The sequence below is a fragment of the Brienomyrus brachyistius genome, chromosome 9, assembly GCF_023856365.1.
Source record: "Brienomyrus brachyistius isolate T26 chromosome 9, BBRACH_0.4, whole genome shotgun sequence".
In the NCBI taxonomy this organism is placed as follows: Eukaryota; Metazoa; Chordata; class Actinopteri; order Osteoglossiformes; family Mormyridae; genus Brienomyrus; species Brienomyrus brachyistius.
The window spans coordinates 10523011-10541750 of NC_064541.1; the positions used below are offsets into that span (position 1 = coordinate 10523011).

The following is an 18740-nucleotide window of genomic DNA, read 5'->3' on the forward strand; positions in this document are numbered from 1 at the left end:
CAGTTAGTGGGGGACTGTAACGATATTTTATGGAACTGTGGTTCTAAGATTCAGAACCCAGAGGTCAATGTCTGATTTCATAATGGTTAATTAAAACCCTTCTTTTGGGATGCAGACACCAGCCACATGTCACACGTCATTGTTTTGTATGTGATGTTTAAAAGCTTTGATATGTCATCCATTACACTCATAACCTGTGTTAATTTGCAGTTAATCTTTCCCCCCCCCAGACCGATTTTCCATGTACAGTCCGAGGAAACTTCAGCAAGCGTGGAACAAGTGAGTGTTATTTTTTTTGTACTTTATTCTGTTTCTCCACAATGAGATGGATAACAGCCTGTTTGCTGGACTGCATCACTGGACTGTACCCGTGGTTCTCAGAAGCCAGGAAAATGTCGTCCAATTCAAGCAGGCCAAATGTTTCTGTTTGTTCTCTGTATGCTTTGACAGGTACTGACAGGTAGAGGCAGCTCTGCCACAGCTAGTCTGGAGCCTATTTCTTGGGCTTTATTGGTATTTTTCCCCACAATATATTCCCAAAAAAATGTGGTTTATATTTCTCTGGACCTTTCCGGTCACTTCTTTGCTGCTGCCTGCTGGCCTTGATTGGCTGGGGCCGGAGTGTCAAATTTTTGGGCTGTGAAGCAAGATCTAAGGTGTCCCAAGCCAATCAGAAGTATATGAGAGAGTCAGTGAACTAGGAGGCAGCATGGTGTTCCAAAATCTTCACATCAGGCGGTTGATTGGATGGATGGATGGATGGATGTGAACCCAATTATCAGAGGCCTAATTGCAGCCTGATCTTCTAAATCAAGTGCTAAGCTTCTACATCAAACCTTACCTTTTAAATTACCACCTGAGCATCATTTGCCAAGGATATGACACTGTCAGATTCTCCAAACCTGTCTAATGCCAAGCGCCTGTCATTCATTTGGCCAGTTACAGAGACACGTTGCTGCAGTGGGCCTCTCTCTGCTTACGTTTCTGTTCTGTTTCAGTGTTGCTATGGTTATTGAAGTTGCATTTCATGGTTGTGTCTGCCGGTCGGCTGCCAAAGCTAATCTGGTAAATTGATCTGCTGGGCCTATTGAATTTTTATTGTCCCCCTGTTCCTGATAGCCCCCCCCCACCGCTGTTCCCAGTTTCCAGGATCCTACACCTCTGGCTGGGACCTGAGGAAAGTATGAGACCAGGACGGTGTTTTTTTCGTGCCAGTACTAGGGCTGCCCATCGCTCAGAGGCTGCGATGGAATTATTAGGTGATGTGTATCTGGTTTTTATGAGACCAGTAACCCGCAGAACAGACAGAGACGTCGACAGCTGAGCCTCGCAGAGCCAGGCTTCAGCTCCTCTGGAGTGCAAACATGAAGGCTCCGCCTCTAACACTCATGCCTTTGGATTTAATGCCTGCCCTTTATTTTCAATTGACTGACTGTCAGTGTCAGTAAAGCAACTGGTAGGATTACTGGTTCAGTTCCCGTCAGTCACTCAACCAGTACATTCTACTTTCTGAACTTGGGGGGGGTTCGGTTACAGTCTTGTTAGGTCACAGGGTCATATGTGTACAGTACTAACTCTTTATAGAACTTTATACCTCAAATGCCCTTTTACCATTTACAGTACCCCCCTCATACACACACATGCACACACACACACACACACAGGACAGGAAGATAAACAGACAATGACAGGGCCTCTGAGTTGATGAAATGTAAGCCAGTTAAGTGATTTTGATGGATAATTCTCTGAAAAAGAGATCCGTCATATTTTAGACAAGTCTAAAAAAAGTAGTATGGTATGTCCTTGACTGCAGAGATCAGGCATGTGGTTTCTGGCATCGCAGCCATCGTGCAAAACTAACGAAACTCCTTCAGAACAAAAGAGCTGCACTTAACATGAAGAACAGGTCCACACACATGGGCCGCGGAGGCCGATGCGCACAGACAAACAGCCGAGATCTCAAACACGGGTGTCTGACAGGTTTTAGCTCCTGTTAGCAGATGGCTGACTGAGGATCTGCCCGCAGTAATATATCCTCACCTCTGGGTGGCAACAGTGAACCCCAGATGTGAGATGGGTAACAGTAAGAGAATAGGAGATTGGGGTTTGGGGGGGGGTTTTGTTTTGCACTCTTTGACTGACCGCTTGGCATGTCATGAATCCATTTCATGTGTCTCTGACCTGCCCTGGGCTGGTCTCCCTGGCGACCGTCCAGTCGATGAGGAAATAAATATGTGAGGAGAGAACTGAGAGGAATGTTAACTGCCTCGGCACCATCCGTCCCTTTCATTGTACGCCAGTTTTTCCATGATGATGACATACAGTAAATTTAGAGAAATCTCTCCTGCTGAAAGCCTTCTTCGCCATCCAGTTGCTGGACTGTTATTCCGTACATTTAGTGCACGTCCCACGGAGCAGGTCTTGCACACACTTTTATTTGACTGAATTTGACTTGTGAAGGTGGTTTGTGATTCACTCATACTCATGATAATCCATTATTCCCACCGGTGATTCACTAATATAACTCTGAGACACAGAGCTGCCTGCCACACCACGCCTGTCATCTCATTCTTAGACACTGCATAAAGACGTTGGGATTTACAGGGAGATGGAACGTGAACGGGACTCATGTGACCACTAGGATTCACACAATTACAGGCTTAGAGAACACTTTACGTCTGGATAATTTTCCGTTGGTCAACAGGAATTAGTTTAAGTTGATTACACCCTCTTTAACGTGGCCCGCAAATGTGCCGATTATGCTGTGGACGAAGGTCACGGCACACGGCCAGGGTGGTCGGGAACCTCGGTTGTTTGTTTTCGTTCCTTGGTTTGCCTGTTTATTTATGTCTGATGTCAGCGTTGGCTCATGGCCGGCATTCTACGCCTCTGCTAGAGACCAGGCTTCTTCAAACTCGCATCGTTTAACCTCCAGACTTACGCTGACACCGTACATTTTTGTTTTTTTATCTCTGAGGTGGTGCTTTACAATGGGGCCCTGAAGGTTATTCCCTAGCCCTGGGCTGAGCACCGTGTCCAGAGCGCTGTGGGACAGCCTTAGATCTAAACCCTGCAACACATCAGGCTGATTTTCGACCACCGGAAGCTGTTGACTGTCGATGAGAGTCAGTGTGAGTCTGTGCGGGCCTGACAGGCCAGTGTGTGTCGCATAGTCAGACACGGTCAGTCCCCAGCTGTGCTGTTTTGGCTGATTGTTGAATCAACGTCGAAGCTAATTGGTGAAACTAAGCTCTTTGATTGGGCTGCATTTCACCCATCGCCTTTAGTTGTGCCGCTGTGCTCCAGTGCCGATTTCCACAGTTAGCGGGATCCGATCTTCCCCATCCGTGGTTGGTGTTGCTTTTTTTGCCGTTGGCTTGGTATGTACCCGACTTCAGAGGACCAGCATAACACACAGCAGCAATTAAACAGGAATTTTAATTATAAATACAAAATGTCCTTTGAAAATGGTTCCAAAGTGTCTGGCTTACGAGTGATAGGACACATATTTCATGTTCTTGGGATACTGCTGATCCCAGAGAAGATGGATCCTGTCACGCCTGCCAGCTGGAGCAGCAGGGTCCAGGATGAGCTGCAGGCCCGATGGAGTGACCTGGACCAGCGTTGTGAATTCACCTTTCAGCTGTTGTACGGTTCTGTCTTCCAGGCTGGCCCAAGTGGACCATGCCGAGGAGCTGGCTGCCGGATTCCTCCAGTGCTTCCCAAAGAACCGCCTGTCAGCCCAGGTCGCCCTCGGCCATCCATACTTCAGCGCCCTGGCGGCCCAGCTCTGGGAGCTGCCCGACAGTCAGTACCACCGCCCTGCACTTGCACACTCTCCCACGCATTCACAGAAGGACACCCATCTGCATCTGCACAGAACGAAATGCATACAAGTATGCAGGAACGGCAGGACACACACATGTGCAAACGAACAGTTTATCAAATAAAAAATCCAGCCCAGATTCGTGTCAGACAAGGGAGCTTTGCTCTGCTGTGGTGTCTGCTTCAAACTGCATGGGGTCTTCCATTCCAGCCTTCAGAGCCTTCAGAGGTTCAGAGAAGCATTTTGTGCTTTAATCTGGTCTGTACTGTTTCATTATGGAACTATGTCCAGATGTAGTTATTGCTGTTGTTATTTTTAAGAAACCCAATTTACCCACAGAGCAGGATGTTCTAGCATGACCCAACGGCAAAAGAGGTTTTCGAAAGTGAACTGGAGTCAAAACACAGATGGAAGTTTCTGTTACCTCACTGTTATTTGGTTGGGTGGTCCAAAGTGTACCTTTAAGTTACTGACCAGTTTACATCTGGGACTCCAGCTTCAGTGAATTACTGCACATAGGAAGTCTTCAGTAGACTGTTTAAAGATCAGTGATGGATCAAAGATCACTGAGGAAACTTGGAGGTCCTTGATACTACTGAGAAACGGGGGAGAAAATAATTCAACTCGAATAATTCAGAGGACAGTTTGTAACAAGCATCCACAACATGCAAGTGACACAGAAAGAATTGTGCAATTGCCATGGTTACAGCTCGATATGATAATGGATTCACGGACCACATGGTGTCCACCCACGCAAAAACATACAAACATGTGGATGAGGAGACAGGCGATTGCAAGGAAATAGGAGAAATTGAAGGAAAATTACTGAAGAGGTTAAATCTTGATGGGCTAGATCTACGGGCTTCTTCTGGCTACAGGTGTGGTGGAGTTTGTGTGGAACTCCATAATACTCCTTGCAGGATTTGCTCTCACCTCTGGATGTAAACTAACCTCACCTGGAGTTAATTGCTAATTGCAAGAAAAATTACCCAGTTACAGATTCTGCATCCTTTAATGTGATGTGGGTTCCACAAAATTTTATGGGGAGAAAGTCTCACTCATATCTTGATACCTACTTGACTTGTCAATGGTCCATGCTTATCAGTTGAGCCATGCTTATCATTGCTAAGTGAGTTTTCCTGATAGCCCCGCCCCCTAGAGGTTGCTTGACAGACTGTGCTGAATCTCTTCTTTGTTCTTGTCCTCCCTGCACAGTGTCTTCTATCTTCACTGTAGCAAGCATCCGGCTGCAGCCGGAACAGGAGGATGTGAGTGGCGGACGGGGCAAAGCGACGTCCAATGGCAAGCACTGACACGCAGCACAGCATGCCAGGTACCACACCCTTTGCAGGGAAGCTCCACCCCTTTCTGCTTCACCATGACAATACAGTGGACTGTACTTTTGTGTTAAAGTGAAGGGGGTGAGTCATGAGAAGGGTCTATGTTTACTTGCGGAAGTGTTTGGTCCATTACCAACGCCACCACTTACTTTGCTAATATGTTTGTTTTATTATTACCCTGGTTAACCAGGGATGTGACACAGCCCTGAAGGATCTGAAAGCATTTACTCTGGCTATGGAATTAAAGCCAGCTTGGCTGAGCCACAGCTATGTTCAGTGGGGTTTGGTTTCCCTGACTTGGAGCTCACTGCTGCATGGCCTTCTTGGTGAGCGACACTTCTGCTGTCCGTGGCGTCACATTCATCGTCTGTGACTGTGTGGCCGCGATTTACAGCCTGAGTAAATCGACTGGGGAGTTGGAGTCCCACTTCTTAGGGATAGTGGGTAGCACGCCAATGGCTGTTCTGCTCCGAGAGGAGGCCAGGCCCGCAAGGTTGAGACGATAACCTTCTCTTCCCTGGCTGTTAGTCTGCTTTGGGCTCCTCTGAATTATTTTCTTTGCAACATAGAGAAAAGAATAATGAACCAGAGCTTCTAGCAATGTGATTTTATGTCTTTTGTCATAGAACAGCTGATCTTGCAAGCTGTAAAAGTCTTCAGCAGACCTATAACTAGTAGAGGTGGATTGTTCAGGTCCCGAAAGTAGATCTCCAGATCTACAAAATCCGGGTTTTGTTTCAACCAATCAAATGAATGCTTTATTTTTAAAGGACAGAGGTGGGGGGATGAACAGAGCAGGAGGGGAGGGGAACAGAATGACAAATTGAGTGAACAATATAGAGCAGGATACAGAGAGACAGAGGAGGGTGAATACAGAAGGAGAGGAGCACACCGACAGAGAGAGAGACCTCAGGAATGGAGGCAGAGATGCTTATGAGACATGTTAACATGGCTGGCCAAGAGGGGGTGTGGAAATACCACCGTTACAGTCTGTTAGAGGTTTCACACTTTTACGTTTGAACCCGGGCTCTCATACCGTGGCACAGCCTGTCATCGTCACTGGAGGCTCAGAGGAGAGACCCCACCTTCTGCGGCTGTAATGGCAGACGGGGCCCACGTAAGCGGCGGGAAGCGGAGGGGAAAAAGCACTTTACTGTATTTGTCTAGGATACAGTGAAAGACTCCTTTTAGCAGAACGAGGTCAGGTTTGCAGACCGACTACATTTAAAATGCTGTATTTCTCTCTAAGAAAACAGAAGACACTCACGATTTTTTAATTTTTATATATAAAAACGGCTCCTCGTGGCCTTCTCCGTGTTTTCACACTGATATTTCATGGCACGTTATGAAAATATTATTTCACCAGTCTGGGCTCCACCAAAAGGAAGAACAATAAGAAACTGTGTGAAACCCAACAGCAAAACGGTAACGGTGGCGGTTACTGTTAAAAAAAAAAAAAAGTACCTGTGGTGAGATCTGGGAAACGACAGTCTGGAAAGACAAACGTTCTCGTGTGAGGTCCTCTTGCGTTATATGTCTGTAATGGGCGGTCTGGGCGTATTCAGACTGATTAGTGCTGCTTTTGTCCACCTGAGACTCAGACGTCAGAGTCTTAAGCTCTCAGCTCTCTGTGGTGTGGCTGAAATTTCCCCTCATCATCTGCCCTCACTCATGCTTTACTCCCTTTATTTCTGGCCCCTGTGCTTCTGGTCTCTTTATTAGGCTCCTGGGGTAGTTGGGGGGGGCAATGGACATAATTTCTAATGTCACTGATTCAGTGCAACTGAGTAACTTGAGCTGTATGAGTTGTTTACCATTAAGACCACCTGAACGTGAAACATGACCATTTGCATACGCTGCTTCTTTCCCTCACTCTCCCGGCCTGTTATTTTCCACGAAATGTACTTCTCTGACCCATGAAGGCCTCCAATCACTTCAACCAGTTCCAGTCAGTGCGGACACCTCATCTAATGTGTAATTAGTGCGTGTTGTGGTTAATTACCCCTTGAATGAAAATCAAAAAACATGTGACAACATGCCGTTATTTTGCATAAGAATAATCCCCAAATGACGGTCTTCTGCGGACTTCTGAAGGAGATGCATTTCCACAAGCTTGAGTCCTTCTCTCTTTTTACAGTATTTATAAAGTCGAAAAGAATCAGTGAAATGTTTTGAAATTGAGTGTACCGTCACCACTCTGAAGGAATTAAATAAATACTCTTATTAATAAGACTAATATTTATTTTGAAAATCCACAAATTTCGGGATACAGAGCTGGAAAAGCCTCTGCATAGTTCATGTCTTTATTTATGGAAATTTATGATTTTTTTTTTTAAAGAATGCCTGCTTCTCTTTGCTCTGAAATTCAGCTGAGGGCCGGCCAAGGATTTAAAAAAAAAATGGGTTTCAGGTTGAAAGCTGTAGCCACTGATCCCACTTGGAATCCTCACGACACCTGATGGTTTCTGGGAAGACAGAGGATGGCCTCAAGTCTGCAAGCTGGAAGGAGAAGCATGAGAGCAACTCGTGTCACCAAATATGTAGAAGAAGCCAACCAGTGGCAGTGACAGTCTCACTGATTACACGACTTGCCACACTTCTGAATGTGGTCAAGCCTGTAAATATTGTATTTTCTAAAAAATATTCCACCCTTTTTGACTGTAAGAATAGTATAGACACATTATTATGCCTAAAGATTTTTTAGTATGGAGTTTTAATACTCTTATACAATGCTGTCTCTCGTAAACCTTTTTCCACACTCATACTGCCCATGATGCCTGTCCTCCCGATTGGTCGGAACCTGGAACATGCTGTCCGAAAGCAGCCATTTGGTTGGCTGGACAATGGGCACCCCCTGCACTTAGGAGCGAGTCAGTGAGGAACTAGAACGGTGTCTACAAATTGCTCTTAGAATTTTCCAGAACAATAGAATGACAAAGAAAAATCATACGGTGGTCTCGTGTGATTTAATGTAAGTCAGCCCCTGCAGTGTTTTAACCCAGAAGGCAAAAGAAAATAAAATGACTATTACACAAAATGAAGGAGACGTGCATTGAGTTTGTACCATGAAAACCGGCTGTTTGTACCACTCATTCTTGGCTGTTGTTTTTTTTTCCCTAAAGGAGTCAATTTTACCTTCTTCGAAAAAGGATTATGGCTGTTCAGGAACTTTTTAGTTTCGTAGCCAAACCTTACCGTCGGTGTGATATGTGTCATGAACAGTACGGTAAATCTGCTTGGGTTACTGGAACGCATTTAATTTCTGCTGATGTCACATAACCCATGCAGACTGGCTCGTGTGAATATGTAATTATTTTCATCATTATTTAGCAGTTGCTTCCCTTTCTTACACATTAAATTATACCTTAGCATTTTGCATGTACCCATATTTAATGTCACAATAAGTGCCCTGTCATAGGCTGGAATCCCTGTTGAACTTGTAATGTTTCGGTCTTGGGTTTGGTTGGTTTTTTTCTCTCTGTAGTTCCTGCTGTGCTGTGTCACGTCCTGCACAGTGATGACCTTCTCAGGTCCAAATTGCAGACCACAGTAAGGGTCGAGCTTGACAGACGGAAAGCAGTGGTGAGTCTGTGGGATCTCTGGGGGCATTTCCTCCCCTGCTGACGGAGGCTGTTTCTGCTGAGCTTTTATCCACACTGCAAGCTGCCCATCACCTGGCCGAGTGGTGGGAGTCGTCAATCAGAACCTGGCTCTTTATTTTTGCAAGTACTTCTGGGTTCTTAATAGGAGCCCACTGGGAGCCCTACAGCGGAAGTGCAGCAGGCCATGTGTGCCTCACTGAGTGACCCCTCCACCCCCAGTGAGCCCCTTTTACTCTCTCCTCACTCTCTTCGTCTTTTTCCTCTTTAGCCTCTTTTCTCTTCTTTTTTCCTCTCTCCATCTTCTTCTTTCCTGTCCCTTTCTCCCCGTCTGCCTTTTATCTAAATCTCTCTCGCTTTCTGTTGGTCACCGACAATTCGGGGGGGTGCCACTATGTTTCTTGTCAGCCTCAGCGTGGGGTGGCCGCTCCTGCTGGGGGGGGGGGGGGGGGCGCAGCGTGACTCGGTGTGAGACAGGTACAGCGCCCCCACCAGGCAAGCAGAGAGCAAAGGGGCATGTTTACACTTCGGTAGTCTGTTTATGACTCACCTCTAATTCACCTCAGTCGTTTGTTTTGTACTCAAGCAAAAATCGGCATCTGACTAATGATGTCAGAAATGCCGGTACACAGATTATTCCCACCTGGAGTGCATGTCTGCTTTTCCCCTCCTGGGAGGGAAAAATGCCTCTGTTATTCCGCCGTAAAGTTGCATAGCATTTTCACCATCCTCAGATGCGGCAATTAAACCCTGGTGTGGTTTAATTAACATCTTTATAACACTGTTTTCTTTTTTAGCCATTGTGGTGTTATTTGTGGTTTTTGTGTTTAAGATGTTAAGGCAGCCAGTGAGGGGTGGGGATGGGGGGAGGGGGGCAGTGGAGGGTTGTCACAAAATTAGTAGCTAGTATAAGAAAAAGTACATCTCCCCAAGTATAAAATGTACATCCAAGGAGGTACTTTAGTTAATTTGTCTGAATTTGTCATTTTAAGCAACATATCCCTCTCCTCTACTGGAAACTCTTTAACTCCTCCTGAACAAAACATAAAAGGTGATTACATCAATTCATCAACCTTCTAAGAACTTGTTATGGCCTTGATTGGGATCGGGGGGGCAGAGTAACACCCCGGATGGGATGCCAGTCCCCACACACACACTGTCATAATGACGATTGAATTACGAACGAATTTTTGCACTCTACGGTATTTTCAGTGTTATTTTACCTTGTGCAGACGTTGAGTGGTTGTGAGTGGGTGTATTTTAATGCCTCGTAAGAGTCACAGGGCAGCATATCTCCGCTGGGCTTGACTTCAAGCATGATGTCCATAGATGTCTGTTCTAAGACTTCACGTATATAACAACCGAAAAAGACCAGAATACGTGGATGAAAAGGGTCTGTTAAGCATGGGGGGCGGGCAGGCAGCACCTGGGGTATCACTGCATAAATCACACCCCATTCATGGCGTGCAAAGGAAAACTGTAACCGGCCCCCAAATAAGTATATGGGCAGCAGACGTGCGAGAGGACTGCACTCGCATTGATATTCACACTCTGCTATTCATCTCACTCTCACAAAGTAGGTTAATTAATACACTAGACAATACGTAGCCTCCAGAGCGCTGTCTGTGAGCTAAACCTGATTGCCGTGACACGGATACACGTCTGCCTGACATGATGAAACTGAGGTTTGCCGGCGTGTCAGAAAAACACCCCCAGCTTGAAGTTCATCCTTCTCATGTCGTCTTTCTTTTCCCCTCTTTCCGAGGCTGTATTTCCCGTTCCGTTAATTACAACGGGCGCTTGCTCTGCAGGGGGAAAACGGTGCGATGCAGGGCAGCTGGCAGCTCTGCCCTTCAGACGCGGCGATGATGCAGGGCAGAGGAAAAGTGAGAGACACGCAGGCATGAGAGCCAAGGCTAAAGGCGGCACAGAGGAAGGTCCGTCTGTGTTACCGTGGTGTCTCTGCATACAGCTCTGCAGGACTGTTCGCCTGTAAAAATCGGCTGAATGTTTACTTAAGTACGCAGTCAGTTCCTTTCAGTACGTACAGACCTCAGATGACAATTAAAATGAGAAATTGGACATTAAATTTGGCATTTAGTGGCTCGGTTTTTCTTTTTCATTTTTGGCTACGTGCAAAACCAAACCCTGCTACTTCGCAAAAGGCCCAGATAGAAACATGGATTATGGAGTTTGCCGTTTAATACGAGCACCTTCTTGTCTTGTCAGACTACTAATCGGTCCAGCAATGCTCTTTTTCAAGCTGCACAATCGGCAGGAAGTTCATTCCCCATTCCATACGGATGACACCGCTTACGTGCTGAAAAGCCTCCAAGCCCGACCCAGACCTTACAGCCGCGTTCCCTCCGACGTCCCGGAAAAAGGCTCAGGAGCATAAAAATCTCCCTGAGAGCCCCCACTAAAACACAGCTTAATGAGCTAAAAGAATGTAATCCGTTAATGCAAACCTTACCCGTATGAATGTACTGTCTGTGGGAGTGAGGAAGCCTCATTAACGTTTACTGAGAAATCCCCGTTTGCTTATTCATCAAATTCAGGTGTGAATTCCCAAGCAGGCCCAGTACGTTTGGCGCTGCCAAAGAAATCTGAAGGGAAATGGTGAAGCTTTGTGCCACTTTGCTGTAATTCCCACTTTCACTGTCTCTCTCAGTTTATGAAGCTGTCACCCATGACTGGGTCACACCCAGGGTAACAAACACTAATTCTGCTCCTTTTCTGTGTGCATGCTGGTGTGACTGCTGTGGGAGAAGATCACAAAAGCCCAAAGCCGACCTTACCATTTTCAGGGGCTCGTATCAACATGGACATCAGAGTCTCTCCGCTCTAGAGAAGCACGTATTCTGCAAGCCATAAAGAATTTGCAATCTTCATGAGTATTTTTTCCCCTAAAGTGTGACAGTGACTGCAGTTGTTCAGCAGCTATGTCACAAGCCTTGGGAGAAAAACGACGTCTGCCTCATAACAACGATTTGCTCTTATTCATATGAGGCTGTCTGATAAGGACAATAAGGCCGAGCTGCTACGTAGCCATCGATTTGGAGTCCTTGGTGGATTAACACTTGGCCGCCTTCGGAACCTCAGCCATATTCAATGCCAGATCAGCTTTAGAAGAGCCATCAAGGCCTGGAGAAATGCTCGGTCACAGCCTGGAAATGAAAGAAGACATTCAATTATACAGCCTTTCTCTACTCTGGAAGCGATTTTTGTTGTTCTGGGCGTATAACAGTCGCTCCTTATCTGACTTCTCGGTTTGCTAATTGGTGTGTAAGACGTCCTGCAAATTAGAGCCCATTCACTTATTGTTTTGTGGAGCAGTGTGTAGCTCAGCAGGTTGGCTGCTGTACCTGTGGTTTGAAGGTCGCTGGCTCAAATCCCAGAGTTGGCATGGTGATTTCGTAAGGCCCTTAGCTCCAGGAACTGGTTTGCCGTGGTATCTTAACTGTATGCTTCCTTTGGTAAAAGTATCTTCTACATAAACAAACTGCCTCCTGCAGGATCTGTTGGACCTCAGCCAGCACTGTGTTGGTTTGACCATGACCAAACTATGAGGGCTGCTTCTCCTTCAGTTCCTCGGTGTATGACTCTGAAGTTCAGCTTTAGCAAAAACGTGCATAATTTCTCTTTGAAACCACAATGTGTTTATAATTTAATTTCCCTTCATGTAGGCGCAATTGCAGCGGCGATAAGCGATGGTGGACCTCTGCGTTCAGGACCGGCCTCCATGTCATAAGCTGTCCCACCCCAGCATGCCGGTAGATATCTCTCTGACTTTATAATCCTTCGCAGAATTCCGGGAATTCTGGGGGAGTTCGACGTGAGCATTGGCTTGGTCGCGTCTGTCTGTCCGGTTGGAGCCGAGGTCAGTCGGCAGCGTGCTTCCGGTGAACCTGTGGCCTCTGGACCCTTTGATCTGGTCTGTGGTCTCTGACGCTCAGCAGAGCCTCTCATACACTTGCCCCCCACCCCGTGGAATGGGTTCCCTAGCCAAAACTTTAATTGTTTGCTTATTTTCTTGGTTAGGGGGGAGGGTTTTTTTCTAGCGTCTTTTGGAATGATACTGCGATAGTTAAGTGGATGTCCCTGCAAGCATCCTGCATTTTTGATCCACTCAAAGTTGATATTTCAATTGTTTGTCCATTGCCTGGCCATGGAGAAAGACACACGGGTGCTGATAGCATGTGTGCTTCTTGCTGTCTTATGTTGGCTTTCATCTGAGAAATCTGGCGAAATATAATTGGTTCCTTTTCTCAGTGACTCATCAATGCATCGTGTACGTCGTCTTCCATAGAACAAAGCGTCCAGGCTTCTCTTTCCAGAACATTCCCCCCCGAAACAAAATACTTTTGGCCAGAGCATAAAATCTTTTTTGCGGCAAACTTGTGCTGCAAATAGAGGACGAACAAAAATGGGCCAGAACATTAAATTTCCACCGACCGGCCTTGAGGCTCTCGCTCCGAAGGCAAACCGAGATCAAACAAGGCGGGTCGAGGAACCAGGAGGAGCCGGCGAGTCTGGGGAGTACCGGGACTCCCCGCTGGGTAAACCATGCCTACTAATGGAAGCTTTTCAGTGGCTTTTCAGCAGAACATTTAGTGACGATCTTCCTTCAACCAAGTCATCCTGCCTTAAGAGACAGGTGTATTGAATAAAGAGGTTTTTTTTTATTAGAGTATATGATGGTCACGACATACTTCACCCTGTCCATTTCTAAACTCTTTTAAAGAATTACTAATAAATAACCTTTAATTTAAATCTGTTTTTATAGTTCTATAAGGCTTGACAGAATTAAGGGGACAGGAAGAGGTTATTCTAACAGGAAATCCCACTTCACAAAAACACCATTTAAACACTTTTTTAAAAGTGTTCTGTGGCTGTTCATCATTCTGTAGAAAGGAAACTGTCATCTGTAAGTAGTTACCAATGATAAAATAATAACTCTTTGTATCTTAATATAGTGTGTGTGTGTGTGTGTGTGTGTGTGTGTGTGTGTTTCAGCATTGCATTCGTGTGTGGTGGGGCGGGGGATGAGTGGGTTTGCATGGCTTTCATGACCCTATGCACGCCACTGTATCAGACAGGCCTGTGACAGATAGGCTCCAACCCCGGACATGTGGCTATCCCAGCAGCCTCTCTGCCGGAGTACTGCGTGTGGGACGCAGAGCGCTGAGCTCTCTCCAAACCACACACACACATCAGAGCACGCACACACACTCAGCTGCTCGCCATGTGCGTAGAAAGCTACAGCTCTAAACAAAGCTCCCGGTTAGAGGGGAAAAAGGGGAACCCCCCCCCCCCCACACACACACACACACACACACACACTTTGTAGGGCTGCACACGAGGGTGTGAGGAATTGAATTTGCCCACAAACAGGAGCCCCTGTGCGGGAAGGAACCACAAGTTAATTAAGAACTGGGTAATTTGAGGGTAATTATCACCGTCCAACTTGTTTACTTCCAAAGAGACAACAGTAAATTTTAGTCTAATGAAACAGTTTATTAACTCCCAGCCATGGAGTGAGTGCTGAGTTTCTGCACATGAGACGGCCTTGTTCATGCTCCATGTGCATTCTGGGAATTCGATTTGCCTAAATAGAAACCAAATGATCTGGTTTTAAAACGCTATCAGCTGAAATATCTGCGGAATGAGACATCCGTCGGTTGTAGTTTTGATGCCTGATTGAATTATGCTTGTGAATAAGCTAACATTTTAAGCTGCTTCAGAACTTCATACATACCATTAGAAACTCAGGTGACATGTGGGGCTCCTTTGTACTTTCATGAGTATTTGTCATGTTCCTGGTGCAGCTCTTTGAGATTTACTTTTTAAATCTTTGGGAAATGTGAAATGCGGGGATTGTGAGTATGGAGATGTTATTCACTTTTAAAGTAAGCTGTTTCGCACTATTTCATCCATCCATCCATCCATCCATCCATCTATCTTCCTTTACTGATTGTACATATTAGGGTTATGACCCTGGAGTCATGACACCCAGAGCAGAATGCCGGACATGTCAGCTGTGCTCTATGATATCATGCTACCTGTTAAAGATCATAATAATAAGGTATGAAGTGTAAAGAAAGTATTAGTTTCTTAAATACATGCACCACAGGTAACATCTCCCTTCTCTAACCATGATGGTGGCACCCAATTCCAATCTTCTCTGGTCAGTGGAGAAGGTGAGGCTGATTTGTTATAAACCAGGAGTCTCCAACTAACCTGCCTGGCTCCAACTACCGATGCTTACGACGTGTTGAGGTGAAGCTTTCGTCCACCCAAACTCTTAAGTAAGAGGAGATGTAATGGTACAGAATTGCAATTGTCAGTTAGATTTCTCCAGTTCTCAGAGGTTTTAAATCTTTACGATGCGCCAAGTTCCCACCAGTAAAACTCAAAATATTCCTCTGCCTCTCCTAGCCAGAGATAGCATAGAGCAAAGAGCATCGCGTCAAATAAAACTTCAAAGATGTCCCTTCTGCAGCATCTCATGTTGTGAGCATGGGCCAATCGATGGGGTGGGAGTGTCCCGGAGACCTCATCTGTGGGATGCACTGTGACACACCCCAGCAAGCGCCGAATATAGGGGTGAGAACGATGAAGAACCGTTTCGATCAGCTGGAGCCAAAACCAGAATTAGAGAGGGAGGAATCCTTGAGGGATGGCAAAGTGGGAGAGGCAGCAGGTCTGGATGCCTGCTAACCCATCTCATCGTTCTCTTCCCTGCATGCACATCTTCAAAGGCTAATTTTCCCTGTGATTCTAGAATTTTGCAGAATTTCCCTGCGTGAGCTTCCCAGGGCCACCTGGGAATCCCCGCGTTTACATCTTGGCGCGCAGCACACAATGGCGCGTCTATTTCCATGTGACGGGTGAGGGAAGTGGGGCTTATCGTAAATCTCCTCCCGGTCTTCAAACTACGTGGACGGTCCTTAGGCCGCTGATGCGGACGGTTTGGCTGCTCTGCGTGAGCAGAATCTTACCCAGATGGACCAGGAAAGGTCCAAAGCTGTCGTAATCCAGAACCTTGGCTCATCTGTGTACACCACGTTTCACTGATTCTCGGATGAGAAGGCTCTCTCATGACTGAGTCTTCTGTCTTGTCGTCTCCATTGAGCACGGCCTGTTGCTTCACAGTTCCCGGGCTGGGGGTTTCCGTCGTATCTTCACTCTGTGTTTGGAATGATATCGTCCTGCATTGTAGAAGGTTTCCTCCAAGTACGCCGCCTTCTTCCCCGCAGTTCATGCAGGGGTTTGTAGCTAGTGTATTTAGAATCGCTAAATTGCGCCTGGTGTGCATTTCCATGCCCTGAGATGGGACTGGCATCTGTGGGTGAACCCCAGATTGTGCTGCTTGTGATGGGCTCCGGACTCAAGGACCCCCCCTCCCCGATTCTCTGATCACTATAAGCAGTTGAAAGTTGGATGGATAGATGAATGGATGGATTTGAGATGGTAGATTTAAAAAGGCGCCCTGTAATCACAATTTTTCTTTTGCATGAGCAAGCATAATCATGGTGGTACTATATTTTCCCATCGTGCTCATATCTCATGGTATGTTGCTGTATCATGGTTTAAGAGACCAGTGGCATTGCACAGTCAGGTCACTTCTGGAGCTGCAGACTGATTCCTGGTGAATGGGGACAGGGCTGATGCTGTGCTTTGTGGCCTGGGTTTGATAGGCCCAGCTCTCTTCCATCATGAGCGTGACGGTGAACTTGCTGGGGGTGACACGCTTACAGAGCCACACACAAATGACGGATGGCCTGACCCGCCCGATAACTTTGTGTAGCATTATGAGCTATTAAGTTATTTATGTGGCAATTACATAATTTGTCTTTCATGAACAAGGAGCGAATGCAAACCTGACAGGGTCAGCTTGCTTTTCTTGGCAGTGTTCAGCCAGCTGACTTACCGCCAGGGTAATTCTGACATGTGGTACTTCTGATGGAATATCAGCATCTCGTTCTCCGCGGAGCGCGGTTGGGCTGCACCTCCGGGGGCCAAGCCGCGCTCCTTTGAGAGTAAGTTGGGCACGGGCGTGGATTACACCGCCTCACATAGGGACTGTTATAAATCTCCATGGTTTTTTTACATTGCTTAACTCCGCTTGTCCCAGAGGCACCGTATGCTGAGCATAGAAGTTCCTCCCGAAGGCAGCAGCATCATTTTGTGAGTTATGTTCCTCTTTATATCACCGTGCAGGTTATTTGCCCCCTGGACCCCCTCTACAGCACCTCTCTGGCTAACATAATGCATTTCTCACGCATTGCACGCGGCTCGTGATAGATGGTGGATTCTCCTGCGCCCTTAGTCACACTTTGCTGCTCTCCTATTTCTATGGACCTGCCTAATGAAATGGGGGGGGGGGGGGGGGCCTCGGGGGAGCGCTTATGTAGGGGTGTGATTTACTGTGGGGATGGGACTGGGCCAGGCCCCCACAATCAGCTCCATCATCTTGACTCAGGCGGCAAAAACACTTTGTCATTCCTCCTTGGAGAGGAACGGGGATGGGGCAAGTGGGGAACACAGATGTTGGGGTTTTTAAGGAGAAGGAAAAACATCATGCTTTATCACAACTGACGCGTAAAAATGATGTGGAAGGACAAATAGAGGACAGGATAAACAGACCCAGGTGGTGAAGAAGGACCAGCGAACCTCAGGGCAGAAAAAATCTCCCTTTCACAAAGCAGATGTTCCTAAACAATGATTTATAGCCCAAATAGTAATATATTCTCCTCCATAACAAAGGCGTCCAGAATCTTTTTATGGGACGTAACAAAAACATTTGCATTTGATGTCTTTTCCACCTGTATTGGCGAAAAACCTCGGGAGTGCGTTTATTTTCACGTGCAAACAAGTGTAGTTTGTTTTCCCGAACGAGCCACAGATGTGATGTACAGCGAGTACATACTGTAAACACGGTATTTCAATTGTGGCACATGTGGGATATTGTCATATACTTGCCCCTTAAAGGTTTCCACACCTCATTTAACCCCCCGCTTATGTGGGAGGGCCTGGTGTTTTATAACGAGAGCTATGCTCAACGCGTGTCATGTTTCAGACAATAATCACCAGCAGGGGGGCGTCTGCGTGTCGTGGCCCTTTCTCTCCCAACCAGGTTGGGTTATCCGATCTTTCTTGGGGGATTCCACGGGATGCGAGCCTTTGAGCCGCGTGTTTGTGTGGCGGGACCGACGCCATGCAAAGGTGATGGGAACAAGTTGAACGAAAGCAGGGAGCGTCTCCGCATAGCGGAGTCCCTTAGTGAGCGGTGGGTGGTTTTCTTATAAAGCTGATTTAAACTGACGCCCAGCTTCTTTCATGGTAAATCTTTGAAGCAGCTCTGTCGGGGAGTGCACTATATACAAAATGAAAGTGTAAAACGCAACAGACAGGAAGAGCGGGAGCCAATGAAAGCCACGCTGTCCGGCTTTTAGCACCACGTCTCAGGCTGACACCTGTGTGGATGGACACGCCTGGGTGCCTCGTGGCCGACTCAGGGCCTCCCCTCCGCGGTGCTGGCCGGGGGGGGCGGCATTATGGGGGCCACATTTTACACGTCGTTACTGTGCCTCTGCACATGGCAGCCGAGATCGTCTGATCCCCGAGTCCTGACCCCGCCTTCTGTCAAAATAACCGTAGGAGCAAACGCTCGACGTTGTCACTTATTAGAGCTAGAATATTTCATGGCAGGCATAACCAGGCAGCTGCTGACAAAAGAGGAATTTTTTACAGGGAGAGCCGCATTGCCAGCATGTTAGTAAATGAAAAGCATGTGTGTGCGTGTGTGTGTGCGTGTGTGTGTGTGCATGTGTGCATGTGTGTTTACTTTTTGTATTTAAACGGTAGAAAAATAATTTTGTCCTACATATTGACCTCACAATAATTTAGGTACAAACATTGCTGCTGTCAGCGTTACAATGTCCATTCAACTAATCTGTAAATACAACAAAT

The 18740-nt window shown here is 46.6% G+C and overlaps 1 protein-coding gene across 1 annotated transcript in view; it reads left to right on the plus strand.

Annotated features, from left to right (window-relative positions):
* LOC125749658 (cyclin-dependent kinase 14-like) overlaps positions 1 to 18740 on the plus strand; it is a 99323-nt gene that overhangs the window by 71295 nt on the left and 9288 nt on the right. The window contains 3 exon segments of the mRNA XM_049027126.1: positions 231 to 279; positions 3668 to 3807; positions 5042 to 5159. Of these exon segments, the coding sequence (XP_048883083.1) occupies positions 231 to 279; positions 3668 to 3807; positions 5042 to 5139 (287 nt within the window). The 3' untranslated portion in view covers positions 5140 to 5159.